This window comes from Hemitrygon akajei, chromosome 14 (genome assembly GCF_048418815.1).
Source record: "Hemitrygon akajei chromosome 14, sHemAka1.3, whole genome shotgun sequence".
NCBI classification, from domain to species: Eukaryota; Metazoa; Chordata; class Chondrichthyes; order Myliobatiformes; family Dasyatidae; genus Hemitrygon; species Hemitrygon akajei.
Window position 1 is genome coordinate 70,755,829 of NC_133137.1, and position 26,926 is coordinate 70,782,754.

Genomic DNA, 26,926 nt, shown 5'->3' on the forward strand with positions numbered 1-26,926 from the left:
GTTGATGGACAATAGAAAAGAAATACCATGTTACCCATTTTACCCTGACACATGGTTAAAGTTAATCACACCTTCCGGTCCCCAATCGGTTAATGAGGGGGCTGAGAGTGAAATAACAGAAGAAAGCCAAATCAAACTTTTGTGGGAAAAAGCATCATCCATGGAAAGCAGCATCCATCACCTGGGAACCCCCACCCTGCCACTCAGGACATGCTCTCTTCTCAGTGCTGCCACCAGGAAGAAGGCACAGGAGCCTCAAGACTCACACCACCAGGTTCAGGAACAGTTACCACCTGTCAACCATCAGGTTCTTGAACCAAAGGGATAACTTCACTCAGCTTCATTTGCCCCATCACTGAAATGTTGCCACGACCAACGCACTCATTTTCAAGGACTCTTCATCTCATGTTCTCGATATTTATTGCTCATTTATTATTTTTTTATGTAACACTCTGGAAAATGTTTCACTGCTAATGTAGTGGTCTTTCTGTAGAAGCAGTGTTTGGTTTATGGTTAGAGATGGTGGTGCTTTGGATGTAAGCTGGATCCTTTGTTTGGCGGGAGACGAAAAGAGAAGACGCTGGACAGAACCGGTCATAAGATTCCACCCGGTGAGGGACTGTGATTCGATGGAGCCAGGCGCCGAGAGCGACTGAGGATCGGTGAATATGAATTTTGAGAAGAGTTGAGCTCCAACTTGTTTCATTATAATGGGCCCTTTTTTGCTTTTCTTTACTAACCCTTTAGTTAAGTGTAGATTTATAAATATAATTCCTTCAATTGTGTGCTATGTGCTGTCTTATTTCTTGGCACTGAGTTGTAACAGGGTAGCAAATGACACAGCATCCACAAAGACCGGGGTTTGGGGTGGGAGAGCCGTCTCCATAGCCATGGAAATCAGTGGGGTTTCATTTGTATTTGCCTAGTTTGTTGTCTTTTGAACATTGGTTGTTTGACCGCCTTGTCGGTTCTTCGATTTTCTTAGTAGGGCCCCCAAGAAAATGAATCTCGGGGTTGTATATGGTGAGATATATGTACTTCGATAATAAATTCACTTTGAACTTCAGAAGTTTTAAAACTTGGAACTTTTACAAGTGAACTATGAAAATTCGAAGAATAAATAACAGGAAGGAATTGCTCTAACACAGTAGTGGAGCACCCCAATCGTGACATATAGATAGCACCAGCATCTAGTGGCAATGACCATGAAACAAAACTTTAACTTGAATAAGATTCAAGGACAGCTTGAGTCATTATCCTCAGAAAAGGAAGAACATGCAGAACAAAGAGCTGGAAAGCCATCAGCACAGCTTCCCTATTTAATATAAAGTTCTTCCATTATGCTGCTGTTTATTCTACTAACAGAAATAACGATTGACGAGAAGCTCAGACCAGTTAACAAGCTTGTTCCACTTCCATCCTTATGGGCACCTTCAGTTCATTAAGGAGGGATGAAGTGGGAGGCATAATCACTTTTCGTTTGGCTACGCACAATATACTGCTGACAGTCGAGTCCTGCACAGCGCCCGTTATTCAGAATGATAAACGCAAGAGATTCTGCAGATGATGTAAATCCTAAGCAATGCACACAAAATGCAGGAGGAACTCAGCAAGTCAGGTTACCTATGGGCACTAGACTTCTTAGTATCCAGGACATCTTCAAGGAGCGATGCCTCAATAAGATGACATCCATCATTAAGGACGCCTATCACCCAGGTCATGCCTTGTTCTCACTGCTACCATCGGGAAGGAGGTACAGAAGCCTGCAGGTGCACACTCAATGATTCAGGAACAGCTTCTGCCCCTCTGCCATCTGATTTATGAATGGACATTGAACCCATGAACACGACCTCACTACTTTTTTATATTTGCAGTTATTTAACGCACATATTATTTATTTATTTATTTTGCTGCAATTCATGTTCTTTTTCCTATTATTACTTATTGCATTGTACTGCTGCTACAAAGACAACAAATTTCACGATATATGGTGATAATATTAAACCTGAGTCTGATTCTGAATAAACTGTTGATGTTTTGGAATGAGACCCTTCATCAGGACTGGAAAAGAAGGGAGAAGAGTAAGGTGGAGGAGGACAAGATCGAAGGTGATAGGTGTGGGTGGGGAGGGGACTCAAGTAAGAAGCTGGGAGGTGATAGGTAGAAAAAGTAAAGGGCTGGAGAAAAAGGACTCTGGTAGGAGAGGAGGGACAACCATGGGTGAAAGGGAAGGAGGAGGGACACCAGGGAGAGGTGACAGGCAGGTGAGGAGAAAAGTTAACAGGGGAGCCAGAGAGGGGAATTGAAGAAGAGGGACAGGGGAGCAGGAAGAATTACCGGAAGGAGAAATCGATGTTCATGTCATCAGGTTGGGGACTATGAGGAAATATGAGGTGGAATAGATGGAATATGAGGTGTTGCTTCTCCAACCTGAGACTGGCCTCATCGTAGCAGTAGAGGAGGCCATGGACTGACATGTCAGAATGGAAACGGGGTCTGGAATTGAAATAATTGGCCACTGGGAGATTCTGTTGTTTGCGGATGAGCAAAAGTGCTTGCCACAGCAGACCTGTATTCTATGTTGGGTTTCACCAATGTAGAGGAGGCAGCATCTGGAGCACCACAAACAGTGGACAACCCCAACCAATTCGCAAGTGAGCTGTTGCCCCACCTGGAAGGATTTTTTGGGACCCTAAATGGAGGTGAGGGAGGAGGTGACTGGGTAGGTGTAGCACTTCTTCAGCTTGCAAGAATAAGTGCTGGGAGGGAGATGGGTGGGGAGGGATGAATGGCCAAGGGAATCATGGAGGGAGAGATCCTACGGCACATACAGAGTGGGGCGCGAGAGGTAAAGATGTATTTGGAGGTATCATCCTGTTGAAGATAGCAGAAGTTGTGGAAAATTATGTGCTGGATGTGGAGGCTTATTGGGTGGTAGGAGAGGACAGAAGAAACTCTATCGCTGATAATGCAGAAGGAAGATGGAGTGAGCTCGGATGTCAGGGAAATGGACGAGATGCGGGTGAGGGCAGCATCAATGGTGGAGAAAGAGAAACCCTGTTCTTTGAAGAAGGAGTGCATCTCTGATATTTTGAAAAGGAAAACCTCATCTTGGGAACAGATGTGGAACTGAGAAAAGGCAAAGGCATTTTTACAGGAGACATTGTAAAGAGATATAGTTAAGATAGACGATGGAGTTGGTAGGCTTATAAAAGAAAGATATCAATAGACAGCTTGTCTTCAAAAATATTGAAAGAGTGATTGAGAAAGTGGAGAGATGAGTCAGAAATGGAACGGATAAAGGCCATTGAGCCAATGGATTCTTGTCAAAGGAGCGCAAATGTAGTCAATGTTAAATACTAATTTTCAAACTTGTAGATGTTAACATCTCTTGACATTACTTTTATCAACACTCATTCACATGTAAAGTCTACATTACTGTGCAACTACTTAGGCACATGCAGTACATATAGCTAGAGTGCATAAGACTTTTGCACCAGTACTGTGGTAATTTTATCTATTGCACTGTACATATACCCAAAAAAAACAAATTTCATGACAGATATGAGTGATGATAAATCTGATTCTGATATAGGTCTCTATTGTGGACTGAGAATGGGAAGGCGGCAGGGAGAGGGACGGGAATGGGAAGCACCAGAGAGACATTCTGTAATGACCAATAAACCAATTGTTTAGAATCAAACGACCATGCCTGGTGTCTCAGGGATGGGTGTGTCTGTACCCACACCACCCCAACTCCTGGCACTCCTCCTCTGTCATCCCAACACCCCTCCCAAGGCGCATCACTCTCCCATTCTCAACATCCCTTGCTCCCGCCAGATTTACAAACTCATTCTTCACTCCACATTGACAAATGCCGTACTGTGCAAAAGTTTAAAGCACCCTAGCTGTATATATGTGCCTAAGACTTTTGCACAGTATTGTATTTGCTTATTTTTCTATGTTAATCATGTACATTTCTTTACTGAAAACTTATCACTCATCACCTACCTTATTGTAGTACTGAACCTGGACGGAATGCCACTGTCCATCACTTACTCCTCCTGGTACGAAGGGTGCCACTGTCGTCGTGGACTCGCCTGTTAAATATTAACAGTTCAGTTGAAAGAGCACCAAGGCAAATTAACCCAACTTATAAACTGTGGAAAAAAGACAAATTATCCCTCTGTAATATTCTCTCCTGTATTCTGGACTACAAAGGGGTAATGAAACAGACTTGAGTTTCAACAAAACTGATGCAACTTGTAGCGGGTTTTTGGAAACTTTAGATTATGGCTCCTCTTTAGCTTGCTTTGATGGTGACAAATCCAGTGAGGGAGAAGGATGTACAGGAGAAATCCAGCAGCAATCAAGTGAAATGCTTTGATGAGTGCAATTCACTGTGTCTAGTGAGTTAATTCTGGCAAAGCATGTATTAGAGGTAACGGCCCAAACTTTCCTGAAGAATGCCAGCAGTTTGGAACCTGCACGGACTCTGTAACTTTGTTCATTTCCACGCAGAAGAACTGTTTGGCAAATAATTCTTAATTCCAAATTAATTTACATGTCCTGAACTAGCAGCAACTACAAAGAGAGCTGAATAGTTGATGGTTCGGACCAAGACACTTCATCAGGACTGGAAAGGAGGAGGGCAGAAGCCAGAATAAAAGGGAGGAGGGACAGAAGGTAGCACAAGATGCTGGATGCCAGGGGAACCCAGGTGAAGGGGGAAGATAGGTAGGTGGATGGGGGCGGGGGTGGAGAGTGGGAATGATGAGAGGAGGTGATAGTTGGTGGAGGTAAAAGGCTGAAATAGATGGATTATATGAAATAAAGGGAAGAAGGTGGGGAACTAGAGGGCAGATGTGGGTGAAAGGCAGGTCACGAGGGAAAGGGACCAGAGGGATATAGGAAAAGAAAGGCTGAATACAGAGGGGAAAGGTTACTGGAGTTGGAGTAATCGACGTTAATGCTAACAGGTTGAAGGCCGCCAACAACACCAAGAGGTGCTGTTCCTCAAATCAGCGTCTAGAGGTGGCCATGAACGGACAAGTATGTATGGAATGAGAAGTGGGGTTAAAATAGGTGGCCACTGGGCAATCCTGGGTGTTGCAACAGATGAAGTGAAGGTGCTTCATGAAGCAATCTCCCAATCTGCATCAGGACTCATCAATATAGAAGAGGCCACACTGGGAGCTCCAGATCCAATAACTGATACTAGTGTATTCACAGGTGAAGGAACGTCTCACATATGTGGTGATGGGGGGGGGGGGGGGGGGGTGGAATTGATGTAGGGGAACATTGGTATTATGGTAGGGATAAATGTCTGGAGGGGGATTGGTGGGGAGGTTTGTGCCAACAAGGGAGTCACGGAGAGAGTGATCCCTTTGGAAAGCGGAGAGGAGGGGAAGACATAACCAGTATTGGGATCCCAATGGAAATGGTGGAAGTTGTGGAAAATGAAGTGTTTGATGCAGAGGCTCATGGGGTGGTTGGTGACGGCAAGGGGAAACCCTATCCTTATCATGCCACGTGGGGGAATGGGATGGGCTGAGGGCAGATATGTGGGAAATGGAAGAGATGCAGTTGACAGCTGTTTTGAAAGCAGTGGAGGTAAACTCCATTTTCTGAAAAAAAAAGAGAACATGTCCTAGAATGGAAACTTTAATCATAAGAACAGATGAGATGGAGGAATTAAAAGAGGAATCGCAGCTTTGTAAATGACAGGGTGGGAAGAGGTGTGGTCAAGGTTACGATGGGAGTCTGTCAAAGACGTTCGTAGATAATCTGTCTCTGGAGATGAAGACAGAGAAATCAAGAGAGGGGAGAGAGGCGTGGGAGATGGACTAAATGGATTCGAAGGCAGGTGGAAGTTGATGGCAATGTTGGTGAAATTGACGGGCTCCTCAAGGGAGTAAGGAGCAGCCCTAATTTGGACGTCAATGTAGTGGAAAAGGAGCCTTGCAGCTCTACTGGCGGATTATTCCATGTAACCGACGAAAAGGCAGGCACGGGTTAATTACCCGGGTTAATGATCCATGGCTGCATCTTTAGTCTGCAGAAAGTGGAACTAGTCAAATGAGAAGTTGCTGACAGACAGAGGAGAGTGCTAGTGGAGTGAAGTGGCTTCCTGATGGGGATGGAAGTGTACAGGGATTGGATATCCATGGCGCAAATGAAGCAGTCGGGGCTGGGGAACTAAAGTTGCTGAAACAGTGGAGGGCATGCGGGGTGTTACGGATGTTGGTGGGAAGGGACTGAACTAAGGGGGAGGGATACAAAACAGGGTCGAGATACGAAGACTCGAGTTCTGTGGACCTGGAGCACATGGACACAATAGCCCTACCGGGGCAGCTAGGTTTGTGGATTTTGGGGAAGAGGTAGAAATAGGCACTGTGGCATTTTGGTGGGATGCTGTAGAGGGGAGGTCTCTGGAGGTGAGGAGGTCGGTGATGGTGTGGGGTCCTGGTTCAGGGGTCATTATGTGGTGCCATCTGTCCTCACCAGACTGGAGCAGCCCTTATCTGCAAGTTCGATGGTCAGGGTGGGATTAGTGTGGAGGGAGAGTGGAGAGCAGTGCTTTCAGGAGGGGTGGAATAATGAGGGGAGTGGCAAAACTGAGATAGCTAATAACCTGTCAACATGTAAGGATGAAATAGTCCACAGCAGGCAGAAGGCCAGAGCGGGATTTCTAAAAGGAGAAGCTTAAGGCAAGAGGAGGCATCACTGATGGGAGTGGCGTCCTTGCCAAAGAGGCAGGCCCAGAGATGGAGGTGATGGAAGAAGAGCTCAGCATCATGGCAGACATTGAGGTGTGAGTGCAGGCGTAAGAAACGTCCCACCCCAGAGAGGGGATGGTCAGAGGGTGTAGTGAAGATAAGGCAGAGGTTGGGTCAGGGGATATGTTTTGAGATGGAGGATTGAGGGTTCAGAGGAAGTGAGGTAGGAGAAACATGGGGGCTCAGAAGAGAGAAGGGGAAACCAGGAGTGGTAGGACCCAGAGGCAACATAAGATGTTTTGTCTGGAAGCAGATGAAGCCAAGATCAGCACTGGAGGTGTCATTTAATCCATAGCAGTTTTTATATCTTTGGCAGCTTCAAAACATTTCTCAGGAGTTACTATTTACACCTGATAGGCCCATTGTCTGTTAAACTGGAGCCAACATTGAGAAGCATAATGAAACTCTAAAATCTGTTCCAGCTAATTGTGGTCTCGGTAGGCAGAATATTCCAGATCAGAAATTTATGTTCCTGCAGTGCAGTGTCTGTGATTGGCCTTTATGCAATTAAAATCAGCCAACTATGACCATGCTGACTAGCAATTTCCTGCTCTTTCTCCAGAGCACTGCATATTTTCCCCTTGTAATTCCCTTTAGGAGAATAATTTCTTCATCTAATCCTACCACCAATCCACGTGCTAGTTTCCAGATCACAAGTTGCAGACTCTTTAAGAAACCTGAGGCATTGGATTTTCATCACCACTTGCATTGTGACCAGCAGAGTGATGGGAGGAGAACAGAGATATGGTTCACTCCTTGAGGCACAAGTCCAGCTGTCAGCTTAGACCTCCTAACAAAGTGAATCACCTCATTTCCCCCGTCCACTGCCATAGAATCCCTGATTCAGCAGCTGAAAATGGGTCTGTCAAATGAAGCACACAATTCAGTTGAAACAGCAGGTAAGTAAAATATAAATCTACTTTCAACATTCCTCTTCATACTCAAGGGATAGGTTCCTTGTGACAATCTACAGCGTAAATTCAATATCTCGATATAGAGAAGTTTAGATAATCTATTAAGTGAAAAAAAGAGGGAGCTAAGTTCCAGTGGGTTCGGCCATAAAATAACCTGATCAATTTGCTTTTTAGAGAAACAACATGATAAATACACTGAGTGGTACAGCTGCTCATTCATACAAATATCTAATCAGCCAATCATGTGGCAGCAACTCAATGCATTAAAGCATGCAGTCATGGTCAAGAGGCTCAACTGTTGTTCACACTGAACATCAGAACGGAGAAAAATGTGATCTAAGTGACTTTGACTGTGGAATGATTGTTGCTGCCAGAAACTGCTGATCTCCTGGGATTTTCATGCACAACAGTCTCTAGAGTTTACAGAGAATGGTGTAGAAAAACCAGAAAACATCTAGTGAGTGACAGGTCTGCGGATGAAAAAGCCTTGTTGTTGAGAGAGGTCAGAGGAGAATGGCCAGACTGGTTTGAACTGACAAGAAGGCGACAGTAACACAAATAAACACGCATTACAAGAATGGTGTGCAGAAGAGCTTCTCTGAATGCACAACAAGTCAAACCTTGAAATGGGTAGCAGGAGACCACAAACATGCACTCAGTGGCCAATTCATTAGGTACGAGAGGTACCTCATAAAGTGGCCACTGAGTGTAGATTGGGTTATACAAAGAATGTACATTCTGTGTCAGAGGGAACACACAAAAGCACATATGCCTGAAGCCAGGATCTAACCCGATCCCTGCAGCTGTGCCTGTAGTACAAACTGTTGCATTGCCATGCTCTCCCGAATACTTAGAAAACCAAGCAGTTGCCAGGTGTTGAAAGGCCAGGTGTTGGTTTAGGTTGTCACACCGCACCAATCATTGTGTAAATTTACTTTGGGTGTAGATATTAGCAGTTGGCAACAGATGAAAACAGAATGTATTCTACAGCCTTAACTTTTAAATCAGTTTTGGACATTAGACTTGTTCATGAATGGGAACCTAGAGACCTCTCATAAGAGTTGGAACAAATCAGCCAATGGGTTAAATTGCCATAAGATGGGTGCTGTTTCCTTTAGACAAGAGGGGAAGAGCACATGGACCAAGAGGAACTTCTCTAAGCTTTGCACAGACAGAACAAATGAATTACTTTACATTGTTAAATGTTCTTTTGGCTCCAATCAAAGTCAACTTGTCTTAAAATCTTATATTCAATTAAAACTAAACAAAGTTTGCAACATTAATAGGCAATTAAGGCAGCAGCATTATAGTGCTTTGAATTAGAATATGGAATCCAGTGGATTACATGGTGGCAACTTGATGACCTAGAGTTAGCAGAAGACATCACCCTACTGCCCATCTCTAACCAACAGATGCAAGAGAACAAATGTAGACCAAATAAGACCAAATGTAGATAAAACAAAAGTAAAGATAAACGGCACGACAGTGATGAGAGATACAACCCTGGAGCAAGTGACTTTCCTTGTCTGTTTTGGAAGCATTGTGAGTATACATGTTGGAAGGGATGAGGATGGCAAAGCCAGGATCAACAAGGCCAGAGCAGTTTTCAATATCTGAAGAAATTGTTGACATCCAGAGTCATGTCAAGGAAAACCAAAATCAGCAATTTCAACTTAAATGTCAAAACAGTGCTCCTATGTAGCTCTGAAACCTGGAGAACAACAAAGAAGACACTATTAAAACTGCAGACTTTCATCAACCAGAGCCTGAGAATGCAGGCATTAAAATGGAATCCCTAAGGAAAGAGGGAAAAGGGATGTCCAAGAATAGATGGAGGAGAGACATTGAGGGGACACTCCTGGTCTACCTCGAGAAACTGGCTCATAACAGAGGGCGATGGAGACGGGAGGTCATTGATTGGCTGTGCTCCACTGGGTGCCAAGGGCCCAAGAAGTAGAAGAAATATTTTAATGTAACATACATCATATCAGAGTTCCAGTCACACACAGTCCATCAGCATCATCTATAAACATCAAATTTTGAAAGAAACTGAAAGAGAAATCTTAAAGTCTGCAACAATAAAAAATCTCTTGCTGCGGTCTTTTCCATAATAGCATATGGTTCATATCCTTTAACAGCTGGGCAATTATAAACGAACTTAAAACAAAGTACGTATAATGATCAGTCCAGTAGTACTGTTGGTGCAGATTATTAAGCAGTGGACAAGGTGCAGCAGCAACACACACTTCAACGTCTTTAATGATACGACTGCAGAGCACGGCTGGAATGTCAGTGTCGTGTGTGCTACGCTTGAATATCCAACACAATAAAACAATAATTAGGAGCAGGATTCTGGTAATTGGAGAATCAGAAACACTTCAGCTGACAGATTCATTTCAACAAAAAATGCATTTCTGGAGTACTAGGCATATTTGATTGGAATCTGCTTTCTTTTGCAATATTACTAAAACTTTTAAAAGTAGTCATCCAAAAGTAATAGAAGATTCTAAATTTTAATTTTATTCATTAGGCCAAGTTTCTGTGCATACTTATGTCCTTGGGGTTAATATTGAAAAGATATTAGATTATTTGATTTAAAGTAGTATTTAAAAACAAAAGTTATCATAGAGAGATTGGGCTGTTAATAGTAGGGGTGAGAAATTTGCAGACACAATGATATTACAAAATAGCATTTTTGCTGAGCATCACACTGCACTAGTCAGACCCTGACCTCAGAAAAAAGTATTTCAAAAATTAAAGAGAGAACAACCAGCATCAGTGTTGTGTGGATATGTTCTGTCCTCATCACTCCAACCTGCACCAAAGGCGAAGCACAACATGAGATATTGTTTAAGAAGTTTAATAAAAGCAAAAGAACAAGACTGATAAAAAAAATGAAACAATTCAAACAAAATGTTTCTGCATGAGAACAGATGCTTCTCCTCATTTCCTGCCACAGTAAATCTATTGGGTTGTGTGAAAGGTACAGGCTCAAGATTTACATGTCTTGATAAAGATTAAGCACATAAAATGCATAATCTTTGATTTAAATTATCCCATGAAGATCTGTAATACAAGCCCCAATGAACAAGATAAGCATCACCTATAGACATGAACTATTGAGAGAAAAATATTAAGTACAAGTGATTTATAATGTAGTCAAATTGCTTTTATGAAGTAAATGTTGAGAAACATTAAGTAAATTATTCTCAATTATTATTGAAAAAAAATCAAAGTTCTGTTGATTTATCTGTTCCTTTGCGACCCTCCAAAGTTCCAGTTTCCAATGAAGGATCGGCATAATATTATTCCATTACGAAAGTGAGTTACTGCTTTTGCTTCGATCTGACTCATAAGTCTGATTCAGAACCGAAGAGATTTCTTTCCCCGATTATTTTCTTTTTCCATGGTTGATGGCCACAAAGTGCCATGCTTTGGCTGAAAGGTTTGATATTCTAAGTTGCAGACGTTCTATCAATTCCTGGAATATTGTTAAGTGTACAGATGGTTCACTATGCATGATTTTCTTTTCCCCTTCTAAAACTTAAGTTTGGTTGTGGATGGGCAAAAAATAAGGCACAGATTTGACATGATTTGAGTGCCATTCAGTACAGCCACACAGGGTGAGAAGCAGGTGAAGTTCTCAACCTGTTAAATATCTGCGGGAAAGACAAATGCACCTGGCTTTTCTTATATTAAAGGACGGCCAATTAAGGAAATGAGGAAAAATTAAAATTTATGAAGCAAACTAATAATATAGATACTTAACACAGATTAGCTAAGAAAGGCCTGGCAGTCCTGAAATTAAGTGAAAACAGATGATGAGGTTTCTTTAGATTCCAAAAGTTGGTACGAATCAGAACATTTGTGGACTGGCAGTTCACACACAGCATGTCTGTTATCGGACTCTTGAGAAGATCAGCACTAGGCTTGTCACATGCTAAGTCCGCATGCAGTTCTTAACTCTGAAAATGTTTAATGCAACTATGCATAAAGCACCTGTCTTTAAAAGTTGTGATATGATTTGCTGATGCAAATTTTCAAAGAGAACATTCTTCTCAGATGAAATCACATTCAGTAGACAGGTGCCTCAAGATGTGATTTAGAGCTTTTTGTGAAAAACATTAAGTACTAGCCAGGGGAAAAGCCCTAACCAGGTGTTTGGGAAGCTAACACAAATTACTTTTGACCAAGTGTGCTTGCCAGTGGAATAGATCTAGAAGTGGGTTTATATTTTAGTAACATTTAAGGATTTCAAAGGAATTAGGCAAGTCTGAAAGAAATTAATCTGCAAAGCTGCAGGGAAGGACTGGGTGGAATGTGGCCGACAACTGAAAAAGCTCGTGCAGACTCGATGGGATCAAATAACTTTTGACTTGCCATAACAATTCTGTAATGAACATTAAGCTCAAGTTATACATTCAATTTTCTATGGTTAGTTATGCTGGAACAAAGCATCGAACTACATGCTGATTAAGTTCACTTTAGCTCACATGAACCCCTAATGGCCCATTTCACATTTTGAAGAAATGATCATTGCTGACTTACCTGCTGAGAACGTCAACTGGATCTGCTCTTCAATGATCTCCAGTGCAATGAAATCATGTTTTTCATTAAATCGTCCATTATAAAGCAGCAAAGCATTTCCTTCCTTTGTTGCAAACCTGCAGCAGAGGGAGAATCAGAAACATTTATTACCTATTAACAAGGCATACTGGAACAGCGAAAAAGATGTCATTCCTGTTGTGTTCTGCCAGAAGCAGAGAATTAGTCTGTTTCAGCTTAACAAGCCAAACTCAGTAGAGGTTTTTATATTCAGTTAGTAATGTAAACCCATGCACTGATACATAGAGAATTGAATGTCTATAGTTCATAAATTCTTTGAGAATTTAGAGGAAGAATCCAATTATAGCTTCACTCCATTCTGTCCCTTCATGGTCAATTAAATTGATCTTCTATCCAGGGTGCAAAATGATGAAGAAATGCTTGGGCAGATTCTTGCCCCTACCAGATCCTTGGAGGAAATTTGCTTTTTTTGCTTATATGGGCTTCAATGGAATTCACTGCTACATGCAGGAAACCCGTGTAAAACTTTTACTTGTACAGGCTGAGCACCCCCCATCCAAAATTCCAAAATTTGAAAATTGCTGAAATCTGAAATCTTTTGAGCACTGACATGATGTCACAGTTGGAAAATTCCACAAGCTGCTGGGAAGGTTCTCGGGCGAAGCACCGGTCTCTCTGCACCACAGGCAGGTCTGAGAAGTGTCCTCACATATGCAATGAACAGAAGTTAGTGAAAAATAGAAATATACTGCATAAAGCAAAAAAATTAAGATCTCAGTTGTGTGATGTTAGCGAAGATTGGTCAGCATTGGAGTGAACATATGCCACTTAATGGTATGCGGATCACGAAACAAGCGAAGATCTATAATGACGAACTGAAAAGTAAATTGTGAACATACAGCAGTCTGGTTGCAGAAATTTAAGAAAAGGAATGGTGTTAAATTTTTAAAGACTTGTGCTAATAAAATGCCTGATCATGAAGCAGCAGAGAAATTCACAGAAGAGTTTACCAAGATCATTGTTGATGAAAATCTAACATGATGAATGAAAACATCAGTGATGAACAGGTGTAAGAAGAAGACTGCTTACCGGTTGCACATAAATTCAGTCAGAAATAATGGTGATGCCAAACAGCCCCATGGCGGCTGAGGTAGTGATAGCTTACCTTTTCGATGGTTCAATGAACCATTATTTCATGCACAAAATTATTAAAAATATTGTATTAAATCATCCCCCTCCCATCATAGTTGCTGCGGGACGGGCAGCTGTTCAAAATTAATTGCAGATCTGAAGCCAATCGCAGCATTGGAACCCAGTAATAGACACAGTTGGGGGTGGTCATTCAACTGTGGAGGATCGAACTCCATCACATCTGACTGTGTTCTCCCTGTGAGCTTCACACCAGCTGCATATGTAATGTAAAAGAATTTCATGTTTACACTTGGGTCCCATCCCCAAGGTGTCTTAATAAGATGCAAATATTCCAAAATCTTAGATGCTTCTGGCCCCAAGCATTTCGGGTAAGGGGTACTTAACCTGTTTTCTATTCTTTATGTGTTAAAGTAATTAATCATCATCTTGCAGAGGCAAAGTCCTACTGACGGGTGTAGAAAATCCAGGTCAAGCTTCATCAGGCCAACTTGCTACTATGATGCCTCTCTGTCATCCTAACTACTAGGAGCTTGACCTTCGGCACAGACTAGAAGGGCCGAGATGGCCTGCTTCTGTGCTGTAATTGTTATATGAAACTCATGCAAACAGCATAGATATTGTGCCTCCGAACCACACAACTGTGAACCTCACATGAAAAACAAATGCACTGATTTACTTGTTATGCAATGGTTAGATAAAACCACTCTTATGAAATTGCCAGTGAGATGACCTGGCTCCTAAATCACTTCCTCATTAGGTGAAAGAAGTGTTTTCCTCATTCTGAATCCTCACTTTTACCACATTCCACATTCCCCAACATGGCGCTATTTCAATGGAGAATTAACAGGATGAATATCTCTGGTCAATTTCTAATCCATTTGCAGCCTTCAAAGATTACAAATCTATGTTCAATAATGATGAGAAGATGATCCAAGGCAGATCCAGTAAGAGAATCAACACTTTACAATGTCATTATTGGTGCACAATGGAAAAGAAACAACCTTATCAGAGATCCAGTTCTGTATTCAGGATTTTACTTATTATTTTTTAAGATAAGCAGAACTTGCTCTGAGAAATGTTCATAAACAACCTTTCAACTTGACAATGAGACCTGTTACAGAATTTGGCAACTGCGGATACTTTGTGCTGACTGATAACATGCTCTTGACTGAATTTACATAGATACCTTTTCCTTTACTTAGAAAATCAAGGAGCAATTTGCCTACGAGAATGGTGGAGATTGACAAAGAAAACTCAACTCTAGCTAGAAGCATGGCACTCTTCTTCAAACCGCTCATTATACAACTATTACTTTTAAGATGGATCAGTAGAAAGGTTCTTAGGGGTTTAAAATTATTTTGCCTTTTTGAAATTAAGTCTCTAGAACTAAAAGGTTAATAATTTTACTTAGCCTACTTCATCTCCACCTTCAGCCTGCATCAGAGATTGATGAGTGGCATGAAATGAAAGGACTTTTATAACTATCATTCCCCAAAGGGACACAATATCAGTAATTATGACGGTGACAATGTGGGAAAGTCATCATGAAGAAAAATTCATTGCCTTCCAGAGGCAATACACAGTAACGTCCTACACCATTTTCAAGTGCACCTGATTTTGTGTGTGTGTGTGTGTGTGTGTGTGTGTGTGGGTGGGGGGGGGGGGGGCGTTCGTCTAATGATCTGAAGGTCGCTAGTTCGAGCCTCAGCTAAGGCAGTGTGTTGTGTCCTTGAGCAAGGCACTTAACCACACATTGCTCTGCAATGACACTGGTGCCAAGCTGTATGGGTCCTAATGCCCTTCCCTTGGACAACATCAGTGGTGTGGAGAGGGGAGACTTGGAACTTGGGCAACTACCGGTCTTCCATTAAAAAAAATCCTTGCCCAGGCTTGTGCCCTGGAAACTTTCCAAGGTGCAAATCCATGGTCTATCGAGACTAACGGAGGCCTACACACACACACACATATATATAGAGAGAGAGAGAGAGAGAGATAGATAGGGAGAGGGGGAGAGGGGGAGAGAGGGAGAGGGAGAGGGAGAGGGAGAGAGAGAGAGAGATCTTCATCCAATGTCTGAGCTTGGTCAGTTTAGGGTTTCAGAACTTCCCTTAAAAAAATTATCAAGCTTGTCTCTCAGTTAAATGTTCAATCTGTTCAACAATTATAATGTTATGAGCTAAACAAAACTGATATTTCCCCTTCCCTGACCCTGAGGCCAAAAGACCACTCATCTTGTCTCTACAAAACATCCTGGAAACTAAACTGGCTCAAAGTGGAGTCTGAAAATTAGAACTCCTTTGGATGTCTGCAGCTCCAGGGGTCTTGAAGCTTGGCAAGTGCTAGAAATTGACTTGGAGAAGAGTACAAAATGGAGAGCTGTTCACTTGTCACTGAATTTTCTTTCATGTCATTCCAGTACAAGTTAGTCCAAGATTATCACTATTTTGCTTCATACCCCGACTGTTCCTAGTTCAGTACAGCACTATAGAAAAAGAAACCTCAGACTAAGGTTTCCTCAGGGGATGCTCTGAAATTTACAAAACCAATATCTCCTACCAGTTCTCTCAATCTCCAACCTTCTTCCTGAAGTACAGGATGAACATAAGTAACATGACATGATCCATAGCTAGATAACCCAATTTATAACAGTGAAGCTGCTGTTAGAAATCCAGAATTACATAGGTCTATCTGAAATCAGATTGATTGCTTACCCAATGCAGTGTAAATTAACGAGCAAACACGAGGAAATCTGCAGATGCTGGAAGTTCAAACAACAACACACACAAAATGCTGGTAGAACACAGCAGGCTAGGCAGCCTCTATAGGGGAAAGCACTGTCGGTTAGTCCTGACGAAGGGTCTCGGCCCGAAACGTCAACAGCGCTTCTCCCTATAGATGCTGCCTAGCCTGTTGTGTTCTACCAGTGTAAATTAACCTCAATTATGTTTACACTGTTATAGTGCTGATAATTTTGACGTCAAGTTTGAGTCTTTGGAACAACACATAAATAATAAGTATAGCATATGTCCTGGAACGACAAGATGGTTAGAACAAACATTAAAATAATATGTTCATAAGCACAAGAGATTCTGCATTCTGACAGGTTGGTCCATGGTCTCCACTACTGCCATATTAATGCCATTCTCAGGATGAAGAGCAACACCTCATATTTTGTCTGGGTATCTTCCAGCCTGACAGCATGAACACTGATTTCTCTAGCTTCTCTCCCCACTCCCACTTCTCTCTTCCTCAATTCCCCATTCTGGCTTCCCTCTTTACTACTCTTCACCTGCCATCAACTCACTTCTGGGTCCCCTCATCCCTCCTTTTCCCCCAAGATCCACTCTCCTCTCCTCTCAGATTCCTTGTTCTTCAGCACCTTACCTTTTCTACAGATCACCACCCGGCTTCTTATATCATTCCCTCTTCCCCACCCACCTTTCCTCCCCTTCATCTGGCTTCACCTATCACCTTCTAGATTATACGCCTTACCCTCCTCCCTCCTTCTTATTCTGGCTTCGTCCCCATTCCTGTCCTTGTAAAGTGTTTCAGCCTGAAATGTTGACTCTTTATTCCTCTGCATTGAAGCTGCCTGACCTCCAGCACTTTGTGTGCGTTCCTTAATGTAACATATTCAGTGTATTTCCAATGTATTAAGCACCATGATTCCCATTTAATCATAAACATGACTAATTCCGCAGATGCTGGAAATCCAAAGCAACACACACAAAATGTTGGAGAAACTCAACAGCTCAGGCAGCATCTACGGAAATGAATAAACAGTTGATGACTTGGGCCGAGGCTCTTCTTCAGGACTTGGGGGTTGGGGAGAGGGGAAGGTGCCAGAATAAGAAGGAGGATAGTGAGAAGGTAATTGCCAAGTGGATGGGAAAGATAAAGGGCTGGAGAAAAAATGATCTGATTGGAGAAGAGAGTGGAACATAGGAGCAAATGAAGGAGGAGGGGGATCCAGGTGAGAAGAGGTATAGAGTGGGGAGTAGAAGAGGGAGGGAGGGTGAGGGGTATTTTTTTTTATATATCAGAAGGAGAAATCGATATTCATGCCATTAGATTGGAGGCTACCCAGAGAGAATATAAGGTGTTGCTCCTCCACTCCTCCACCCTGAGGGTGGCCTCATCTTAAGGAAGAGGTGGCCATGGACCGACATGTTGGAACCGGAATGGGAATGGGAATTAAAATGCTTGGCCACTGGGGAGTTGTGCTTTTGGCAGATGGAGGTGCTCAACGAAGCACCCCCCCCCCCACCCCATTTCCCAGATACCCATCTCTCAATACAATGAAAAACCAAAACTGTCAGCTGGAACACTTGTAAGATGTCATGAAAAATAGAAGGAAGCATCTATTCAAAAGGTAAATAGATGGCAGCTAACATAAAGTTCTCTTCTTCAAGTCAATGTTTTAATGTTAATTCATTTCCAAGTGTCAAGCTAACACCAATTTTAATGTTCAACATTAATCTATATCCTGCTGTATTATCTACAACTTTTACACTTAGAAAATGAAGACACCGAACCATGTGCAAAAGGAAATCATAATGCTATTCAACCTCATGGGAGTTGTATGAGTTAGTCATCCACGCACAGCTAACTCTACAGATTGGAATAATAGTGGTGTTTTACTGATACACGTAACATAAAACAAAAGCAATCAACTGTAAAAAGCCTGAGGTGGTACAGTCAATCTCAATACGTGCACAGCAGGAATATATCATTGACAGAGACAGGCGGTACATTCACAATTTAGATCGCTCAGGGAAGGAGAGTTGAGAAATTTGTTGATAAGGATTTTTATTTCCCCTAGAAGACATGCCAAATTCACCTAGGCCTACAATACACCCTTTGACTTCATAAATGCTTTATGAAGACACAGCCTGGCTGCTTAGTCTTAAGTTGGGAACGTTACACCACTATGTGGAGTTACATTTGAAAAGAAAGTTCACACTATTCATTACTCCTTATTGTAGATGATTTCTCTGAAAGAAGGATATGGAGATTATGGCAATAGAGGGCCAATGTCTACTCCAGCAGCACCTTTCTGTAGCACCTTGCAAAAATTGGCTTGCCTTCTTTCCACTGTCTGCAAAGTACCAATCAGGGGTGAAGTGGAAATCTTCTACTTGCCTGGATGAGTACAGGACCAATGATTTTCCAGAAACTCGACAACCCTCATTGATTGGTACCTCATTCTTAAACAGAAACATTCATTGCCCCCATTAGCAGTACACAATGACTGCACTGTGTACCATCAACAATATATTCACCCAGGCTACTTCAACAGCACCTCTAACACAAAGGACAAGAACAGTGGCTGCATGGTATAACACCACTCACACAAGTTCCCCTCAAAGCTGCATAAAGTTCAAAGTAAATGTTGTTATCAAAGTCCATCTATGTCACCATATACGACACTGAGATTTATTTTCCTGTGGGGACTCTCAGCAACTCTAGAGAAAGGGAACTATAAAACGATCAATGAAAGACCAATCAGAGTGCAGAAGACTACAAACTGTGCAAATGCAAATATAAATAAATAGCAATAAATAAGAAGAACATGCCTTAATGAGATAGAGTCTTTAAAGTGAGATCATTGGTTGTGGGAACATCTCAATAGATGGGCAAGTAAGTGTCGTTATCCCCTTTTGTTCAAAAACTTCATGGTTGATGGGTATTAACTGTTCTTAAACCTGGCTGTGCAAGTTCCAAGGCTCTTGTACCTTCTACCTGATGGCAGCAGTGAGACAAGAGCATGACCTGGGTGGTGGAGATCTCTGATGATGGATACCTAACATCATGGCATGGAAATATAACACAGGTCCTTTGTCATAACTGGGTGCAAATCCTTGAACTCCCTATCCAAGAGCACTCTGATAGCATCTTTACCAGATGGGCCATAGCAGTTCAAGGTGGCGGCTCACTGCCATTTCTCAAAGGCATTTTGGGAGGAGCAAAAATTGCTGGCCTAGTCAGCAACACCCACAGCCTGAAAATGAACTTCAATAGCTATGTCACTATCAGGGGCTCTTCTGCTGTCCCTTAGTCCTTCAGGGCTGTGTTACTTAAATTACATTGAAGGGAACTCGTGTGGTGACTCCCGTTCTCCTCACCCAAAGTTTTGGATTTCAAAGGAGGCCAAACTAAGATGAGGAGGAAGAGTTATTAAATAGCATATCGCTGGAGCAGAACGGCGATACACATGGGTTGAAATGAATAAGTGGAGAAAGAAACTGTAAAAGCATTAAGAATTATACAAAGCAACCCTCCTTGTACAGACTATATTGTACACAAATTATTGCGTAGCATTGCACTACATAAACGTACTGCAAAATTCTGAATTATACGCGGGATTCAAGATTGTTTAATATCATTTCCTGTACACAATTGAATTGAATTGACTTTATTTCTTACAGCCTTCACATACATGAGTAAAAATCTTTACATTTTGTCTCCGTCTAATTGTACAATGTGCAATCACAGTAGCTTATAATAAATAAAGCAGTCAATGTAACAAAGAAATACACTCAAGTCAGAGGGAGTTAATCAGTCTGATCTGCTGGAAGAAGCTGTCCCAGAGCCTGTGGATCCTGGCTTTTACGCTGTGGTACCATTTCCCGGATAGTAGCAGCTGGAATAGATTGTGGTTGGGGTGACTCGGGTCCCCAATGAACCTTCGGGCCCTTTATCACATCTGTCTTTGTAAATGTCCTGAATCATGGGATGTTCACAACTACAGATGTGCTGGGCTGTCCGCACCACTCTCTGCAAAATTCTGCGATTAAGGGAGGTACAGTTCCCATACCAAGCAGTGATGCAGCCAGTCAGGATGCTCTCAATTGTGCCCCATGTGGAAAGTTCTTAGGATTTGGGGGCCCATACCAAACTTCCTCACTGTCTGAGGTGAAAGAGGCGCCGTTGTGCCATTTTCACCACACAGCCAGTATGTACAGACCACGCAAGATCCTTGGTGATGTGTATGCTGAGGAACTTAAAGCTGTTTACCCTTTCAATCCCAGATCCATTGATGTCACTAGGGGGTTAGCCTGACTCCATTTCTCCTGTAATCCACAACCAGCTCCTTTGTTTTTGCGACAATGAGCAAGAGGTTGTTTTCTTGACACCACTGTGTCAAAGAGATGACTTCTTCCCAGTAGGCCACCTTGTTACTGGCAAATTTAATTAACAGATTGGAACTGTGGGTGGCGACACAGTCATGGGTATACAGGGAGTAATACACAACCCTGAGGGGAATTCTGGGTTGCGAGTCAGAGGGGTGGAGGTGACGGAGCCCACTCTTACCACCTGCCGGTGATCTGACAGGATCCAGGATCCAGCTGCGCAAGGCAGGGTCAAGACCGATCTCTCTGAGCTTCCTGTTGAGCCTGGATGGAACTATGGTGTTGAATGCTGAACTGTAGTCCAAGAACAGCATTCTCACATAAGCATCCTTCTTCTTCAGATGCATAAGGACGGTATGTAGAGCAGTGGCTATTGTGTCGGTAGGCAAACTGTAGGGGGTCCAGTGTAATTAGAAGGAAATAATTGTTACTCTGGATCCAATGCAGCACAAAAATCCACAAGAGATAAAGAACACAATTATAATAACAAAAAACATACAATAAACACATGATAGTTCATAAACATAGATTGATTGTATATCCACGAAGTGACACTAGGATGTACACAAGGTGAATGATGGGAAATAATAAAGTAGTGGAGGAATTAATAGGTGGAGGCGTTGATCAGCCTTGCTAGTTGGGGGAAGTAACTGTTTTTGAGTCTGGTGGACCTGGCGTGGATGCTACGTAGACTCCTCCCTGATGGGAGTGGGACAAACAGTCCTTGAGTAGAGTGGGTGGGATCCTTCATGATGTTACTGCCCCTTTTCCAGCACCTTGCTTTGTATATGTTGTTGATGGCGGGTAGGCTGGTGCCAGTGATGCGTTGAGCAGTTTTGACTACCCGTTGTAGAGCCTTCCTGCCCACCACAGTGCAGCTTCCATACCGTGCAATGATGCAGCTTGTCAGGATGCTCTCTACTGCGCATTTGTAGAATGGATGTGCAAAGTCCGGCTCTCTTCATCCTCCTCAAAAAGTAGAGGTGTTGGTTATCTATCTTGACTGCATAGGATGTGTTCTGGGACCATGCGAGGTTGTGTGTAACGTGCACTCCCAGAAGTCTGAAACTGCTTGCAGTTTCCACTGCTGTACCGCTGATGTAAAGTTGTGGGGGGCGGGGGGGGGGGGTGAGTGGTGTGAGGAAGGACTTAATTAAACTGGAAGAATGGAACTTGAGCCACAGTTGGGAACAGTTAACAGGAGAGTAAACAACAGACCCACTTTACTAGAACATTTATTGCACTTTGCTGCTGAGCCTGTAGATAATTTATTACAGCACACTGCACTAGGTGCTCCTTGGCAAGTCTGCACATTCACCAAATCAATTAACAAGTTAAGAAGTGATGCTGAGAGGGACTTTAATCCCAATGGGAATTTCATATAAAACAGACATTTCACTGCTTTCTTCATGTTGGGTTATGGCAAATGCCAAAATTTATGCATTTCATTTTCGCTGTACATAGTTGAATATTGAAAGACTCCAATCCATTTTCAAAGGTCTCATACTCCGCTGCTTATCTCCTATCTTAGGACAAAAACAATTCACCCACACTACAAGACTATCCACGTACAAAGACAGAGTGACTAAATACCCCACCAGAATATTTACCAGATGGTTATTTATTATTTAGAAATACAGCGATAGAGAGATTTAGTGATAGAGAAAAGTTCCTTTCCGGGTCTTCAAGCCACACCACCAGCAATCCCTGATTTAACCCTAGCCTAAACAGGGGACAATATACATTGACCAATTAATCTGCCAACTGTAAGGTCTTTGGACTGTAGGAGGACACTGGAGCACCCCACACATTATGTCGTAATACTACGTTTTACTTCTTTTCCTTTTTCATCAATTCCTTGATATCTGGATTGCCAGTGTTTCCCATAGATGGATCCAGACAAAACTATTTGCTCTTTCTTTGAATCTCTGGGGTGTCAGGTTTAACTACCATAGTAACGCTAACAAGATTTTGTTATAAGCTCCAATGATAGGACAAGATTAAGCAGGCATAGAGTAAGGGTATTTGGACTCTATCAAGCTGCTCATATCTTATGAAGGGTTCCCCTCAATCCATCAAAGTGCATGAAAGTAACTCTGGTGCAAGGCAGAATCAAAGGTAGATTGTAGTTTGTCCAGTATTCTGTGTATTTTATAGCCTCCCCTGGAAAAGTGCCAGGCTTCTCATTTAAAATCCGGCCAACCAATGAATGAGTAGTACACAACTGAAATACAAATTCAAATGAAAAGAAAAAACACAGATTTTCTTTTTGCAAATGTATCTATCAGCAATCTTATCACAATTAGCAGGCAATAAGTCATAATCACCTGATTTCCAAATATGTGCATTAATAGATCGTAATAATGTGTAATTATTAATCAAAGTCACAGAAGTCTTCCAGTGCATCCTGTTTTTCTTAAGTGTGACAGATAAATAATTTAGGGATACAGCCCATAACAGGCCCTTCTGGCCCGACGAGCTGCACTGCCCAGCAACTCACCTGTTTAACATTAGCCTTATCACAGGACAGTTTACAATGGCCAATTCACCTACTAAATGGTACGTGTTTGGACGGGGGGGAGGAAACCACACACCTGCGGGAAACCAACATGGTTCATGGGGAGAAAGTACAAACTCCTTACAGACGGAACCGGAAACTGAATTCTGAACTCCAGAGAGCCCCGAGCTGAAATATCATAGTGTTGACCACACTACTACCCTGCTGTTCCATGATACTCCTGTGCCAATTGTCTCTGGTGGTTAGAGTCACAGAGCAGTACGATACAAAGGTAGGCCTTTCAGCCCATCTAATTCAAGCCAAACCATGTCTAGGCTCATTGATCTGTACTGGCCCTCTATACCATTATTAAATGTTGAAATCAAACCTGCATCCATCACTTCCTCTGGCAGCTCATTCCACACTCTCACCAACCTCTGAGTGCAGAAGATCCCTCCCTTAATATATCACCTTTCACCCTAAACCCACGAGCTCCAGTTGTATTTTCACCCAACCACAATGCTTGCATTAACCCTGTCTACACCCCTCCTAATTTTGTATGCCTCTGTGACCCTCAGGTTCTGTTGGCTGCGTAAATCTAGGAAAGGCAACCTCTCACCCCACCAAACGTATGAGATTGAGGTGTAAGTTCCCCCAAGACCCCCTGTTTGGGTGGATGCTACATGATTTGTTACTCTGTTACAAATCAGTACCATGAATTAACAGACAGTACACCATATACAATTAAACGATTTAGCTTTATAATTCTTAATTTGACTAAAGGGTTAGTAAAAAAGATCAAAAAGAAAAGGGCCCATTTTAATGTAACAGTCTAATGTGCACAAGCTGGAGCTCACTGTTCTCCCTTCACTGATCCTCCTTCGAACTCCCCGGGCTTCGTCAACTCCCGGCCCCACTCCAAGCCCACTCCTACGATCCCTCCTCTCCTGCGTCTTCTCTCCCCATCACCCAGATCACCTCGGTCTCAGGCACACAGCACGAAAACACACTCCCTTCATTGCACGGCTCACATTCCAAAGCACCCATTCTCTCTAACCATAACCCAAACACTGCTTCTACAGAAAGACCATTGCGTTAGCAGTGAAACCCTTCCCAGGGTGTTACACCTCTGTTCATCACCTGCAATATTTTATCTGCCAATTCTTCTCTGAATTTTAAAAAATTAGGATCTCAACATGCATGTGCATTACTTAATGAACTCCATGGTATAAGCCCAAGCATATCAAGACCAGGAAATCTTCATATATGTAGATATCTTACGAAGCTTTACATTCTCATTGATTAGTTCATCAACAGCTTAATTCTACAGATCTTCAGAAAGAATAAATCAGAGCAGAAAATGTCAGAAAAATGAAGCAGTTTGCTGGACCTCAGTTGGGGATAGTTTGAGTTAGAGATGACAGTGATGGAGGAAGGGGTGAGGAAAGGCCATGAATATGGTGGTTGGCAAATGTGTCTTTTGGCACTGTAGTGATGGCAAATAGTTACCCACTGCCAAATAAAGGAAAAATATTGCTCTGATTGACCACATTAATTAGAAAACTTATCCTGGCTGTGGATGGAATGCACCATGTCTAGGTTGCACATGGGAGTCTGCCTTTCTCTCCTAGTTAAAATCCAATAAAATGGTACTAAATAGCAATGGCTTGCAGTGGATTCCAGTTAATAAGGTCATTAGTTAATTGTGGCAGCTGCTTACTTGGGACAACTCTTAAAAAACAAAAACAAATTGAAGAAATAACCAGGATTCCCTTCATTCATTTGGGACACTATGCCACTTAATTGGGACAGGACTCTGTTGCTGAACAGTTTCTAATTAGCACCAACAGTGTGCACTTGTGTGACCATTAGATACTACACTGTGCTTAGAGCGAACAGTTCTTAAATAGCCCGTGTTCAAAAAGCAATAATTTTTGTCACTGAGTCTTGGTGAAAAATAAGCAGTGAGACAATTCAGTGCTGTTTTGCTCACTGCGGTTTCGTGCATTCAGGCGTGGAAATGCCAGAAACTGCCGAGAGTGAAAATGAGACTATTTCACTCTTCAGCAAGTTAGGAACAATGAAGATTTTGAAGATAGTGACAACCATCTTGAATGCCGCAATGAAAACGAAGATTTGGATGATGTAATCATTGAAAGCAATGTATGAAGGCAGTCCATTATCTGTACTAGGTGTCCGTGCTAATTTTGTTCATTTACAAAAGAACACAACAGCATACACTGGAAGAATTCCTCTGTTGATAACTATTAGGAACAAATACACAGATCAATAGCACTGTAGTGCTGGTAGTGTTCTAATTTGTTCTGTACTTTATTATAATACATAATTTGTAACTCAATTCAATTGCACAACAAATAACTGGATGATGTATACTGAGCGAATTGCAGTGTATTTTGAAACAAATGATAAAGCTGATAAAAAACAAGTGCCAGTGTTGTTGAGTGCAATGGTGGAAAAGCCTACAGTTTGCTTAGAAGTTTGACTACTCCAACCAAACCAACCCAAATGAATTTTGCTGATATTGTGTAGGTAATGCAGGAATATTTAGAACTGAAACCGTAGCCAATTGTAGCCAATTTCTCCGTAACTTACGCCACTGCCAACGGGATCCCACTACCAAGCACATTTTTCTCTCCCGACCTCTTTCTGCTTTCCGCAGGGATCACTCCCTACGCAACTCCCTTGTCCATTCGTCCCCCACATCCCTTCCCACCAATCTCCCTCCTGGCACTTATCCTTGCAAGCAGAACAAGTGCTACACCTGCCTTTACACTTCTTCCCTCACCACCATTCAGGGCCCCAGACAGTCCTTCCAGGTGAGGTGACACTTCACCTGTGAGTCGGCTGGTGTGGTATACTACATCCGGTGCTCCCGGTGTGGCCTTTTATATATTGGTGAGACCCAACGCAGACTGGGAGACCATTTTGCTGAACACCTACGCTCTGTCCGCCAGAGAAAGCAGCATCTCCCAGTGGCCACACATTTTAATTCCACGTCCCATTCCCATTCTGATATGTCTATCCATGGCCTCCTCTACTGTCAAGATGAAGCCACACTCAGGTTGGAGGAACAACACCTTATATACCTGCTGGGTAGCCTCCAACCTGATGGCATGAACACTGACTTCTCTAACTTCCGTTAATACCCCTCCTCCCCTTCATACCCCATCCCTGACATATTTAGTTCCCCCCCCCCCTCTTTTTTTCCTCTCGCTGCCTGGTGCTCCCCTCCCCCTTTCTTTCTCCCTAGGCCTCCCGTCCCATGATCCTTTCCCTTGTCCAGCTCTGTATCCCTTTTGCCAATCACCCTTCCGGCTCTCAGCTTCACCCCACCCCCTCCGGTCTTCTCCTATCATTTCGCATTTCCCCCTCCCCCTCTCAAATCTCTTACTATCTTTCCTTTCAGTTAGTCCTGATGAAGGGTCTCGGCCCGAAATGTCGACAGTGCTTCTCCCTATAGATGCTGCCTGGCCTGCTGCATTCCACCAGCATTTTGTGTGTGTTGCTTAAATTGTAGTTTATCTTTTTTATACCATTTCAACTACTTCAGTGAAACTTTGATTAACTGGGGCAGCCACTTAAATGGACCAAAATGCACTAATCCCAATGTGTCCCAATTATCTGGAATCCACTATATATAGCATCTTGTGCAAAATTAGATATTAAGCCACATAAAGGAACGTTTGAGCTAATGACTAAAAGTATGAACATGGGTTTTAGAGAGCACCTTAAAGAGAGAAGTAGTGAGGCAGAGATATTCTGGGATAAAATTCCAAAGCTCAAGGACAAGCCTCTGAAGGCACAGTTGTCAACCGTGGAGCTCTGAAAATCATGAATGCACAAGAAGCCAGAAGGGGAGTGTGG

The 26,926-nt window shown here is 42.5% G+C and overlaps 1 protein-coding gene across 5 annotated transcripts in view; it reads right to left on the reverse strand.

The window, feature by feature from the left end:
• The window catches only part of celsr1a (cadherin EGF LAG seven-pass G-type receptor 1a), a 368,062-nt gene that overhangs the window by 131,245 nt on the left and 209,891 nt on the right, over nucleotides 1-26,926 (reverse strand). For all 5 annotated transcript variants that reach the window (XM_073066355.1, XM_073066354.1, XM_073066352.1 and 2 more), the window contains 2 exons: nucleotides 12,242-12,357; nucleotides 4,012-4,100 (listed from right to left, as the gene is read on the reverse strand). In XM_073066355.1, the coding sequence (XP_072922456.1) occupies nucleotides 4,012-4,100; nucleotides 12,242-12,357 (205 nt within the window). The remainder of the gene's footprint in view (nucleotides 1-4,011; nucleotides 4,101-12,241; nucleotides 12,358-26,926) is intronic.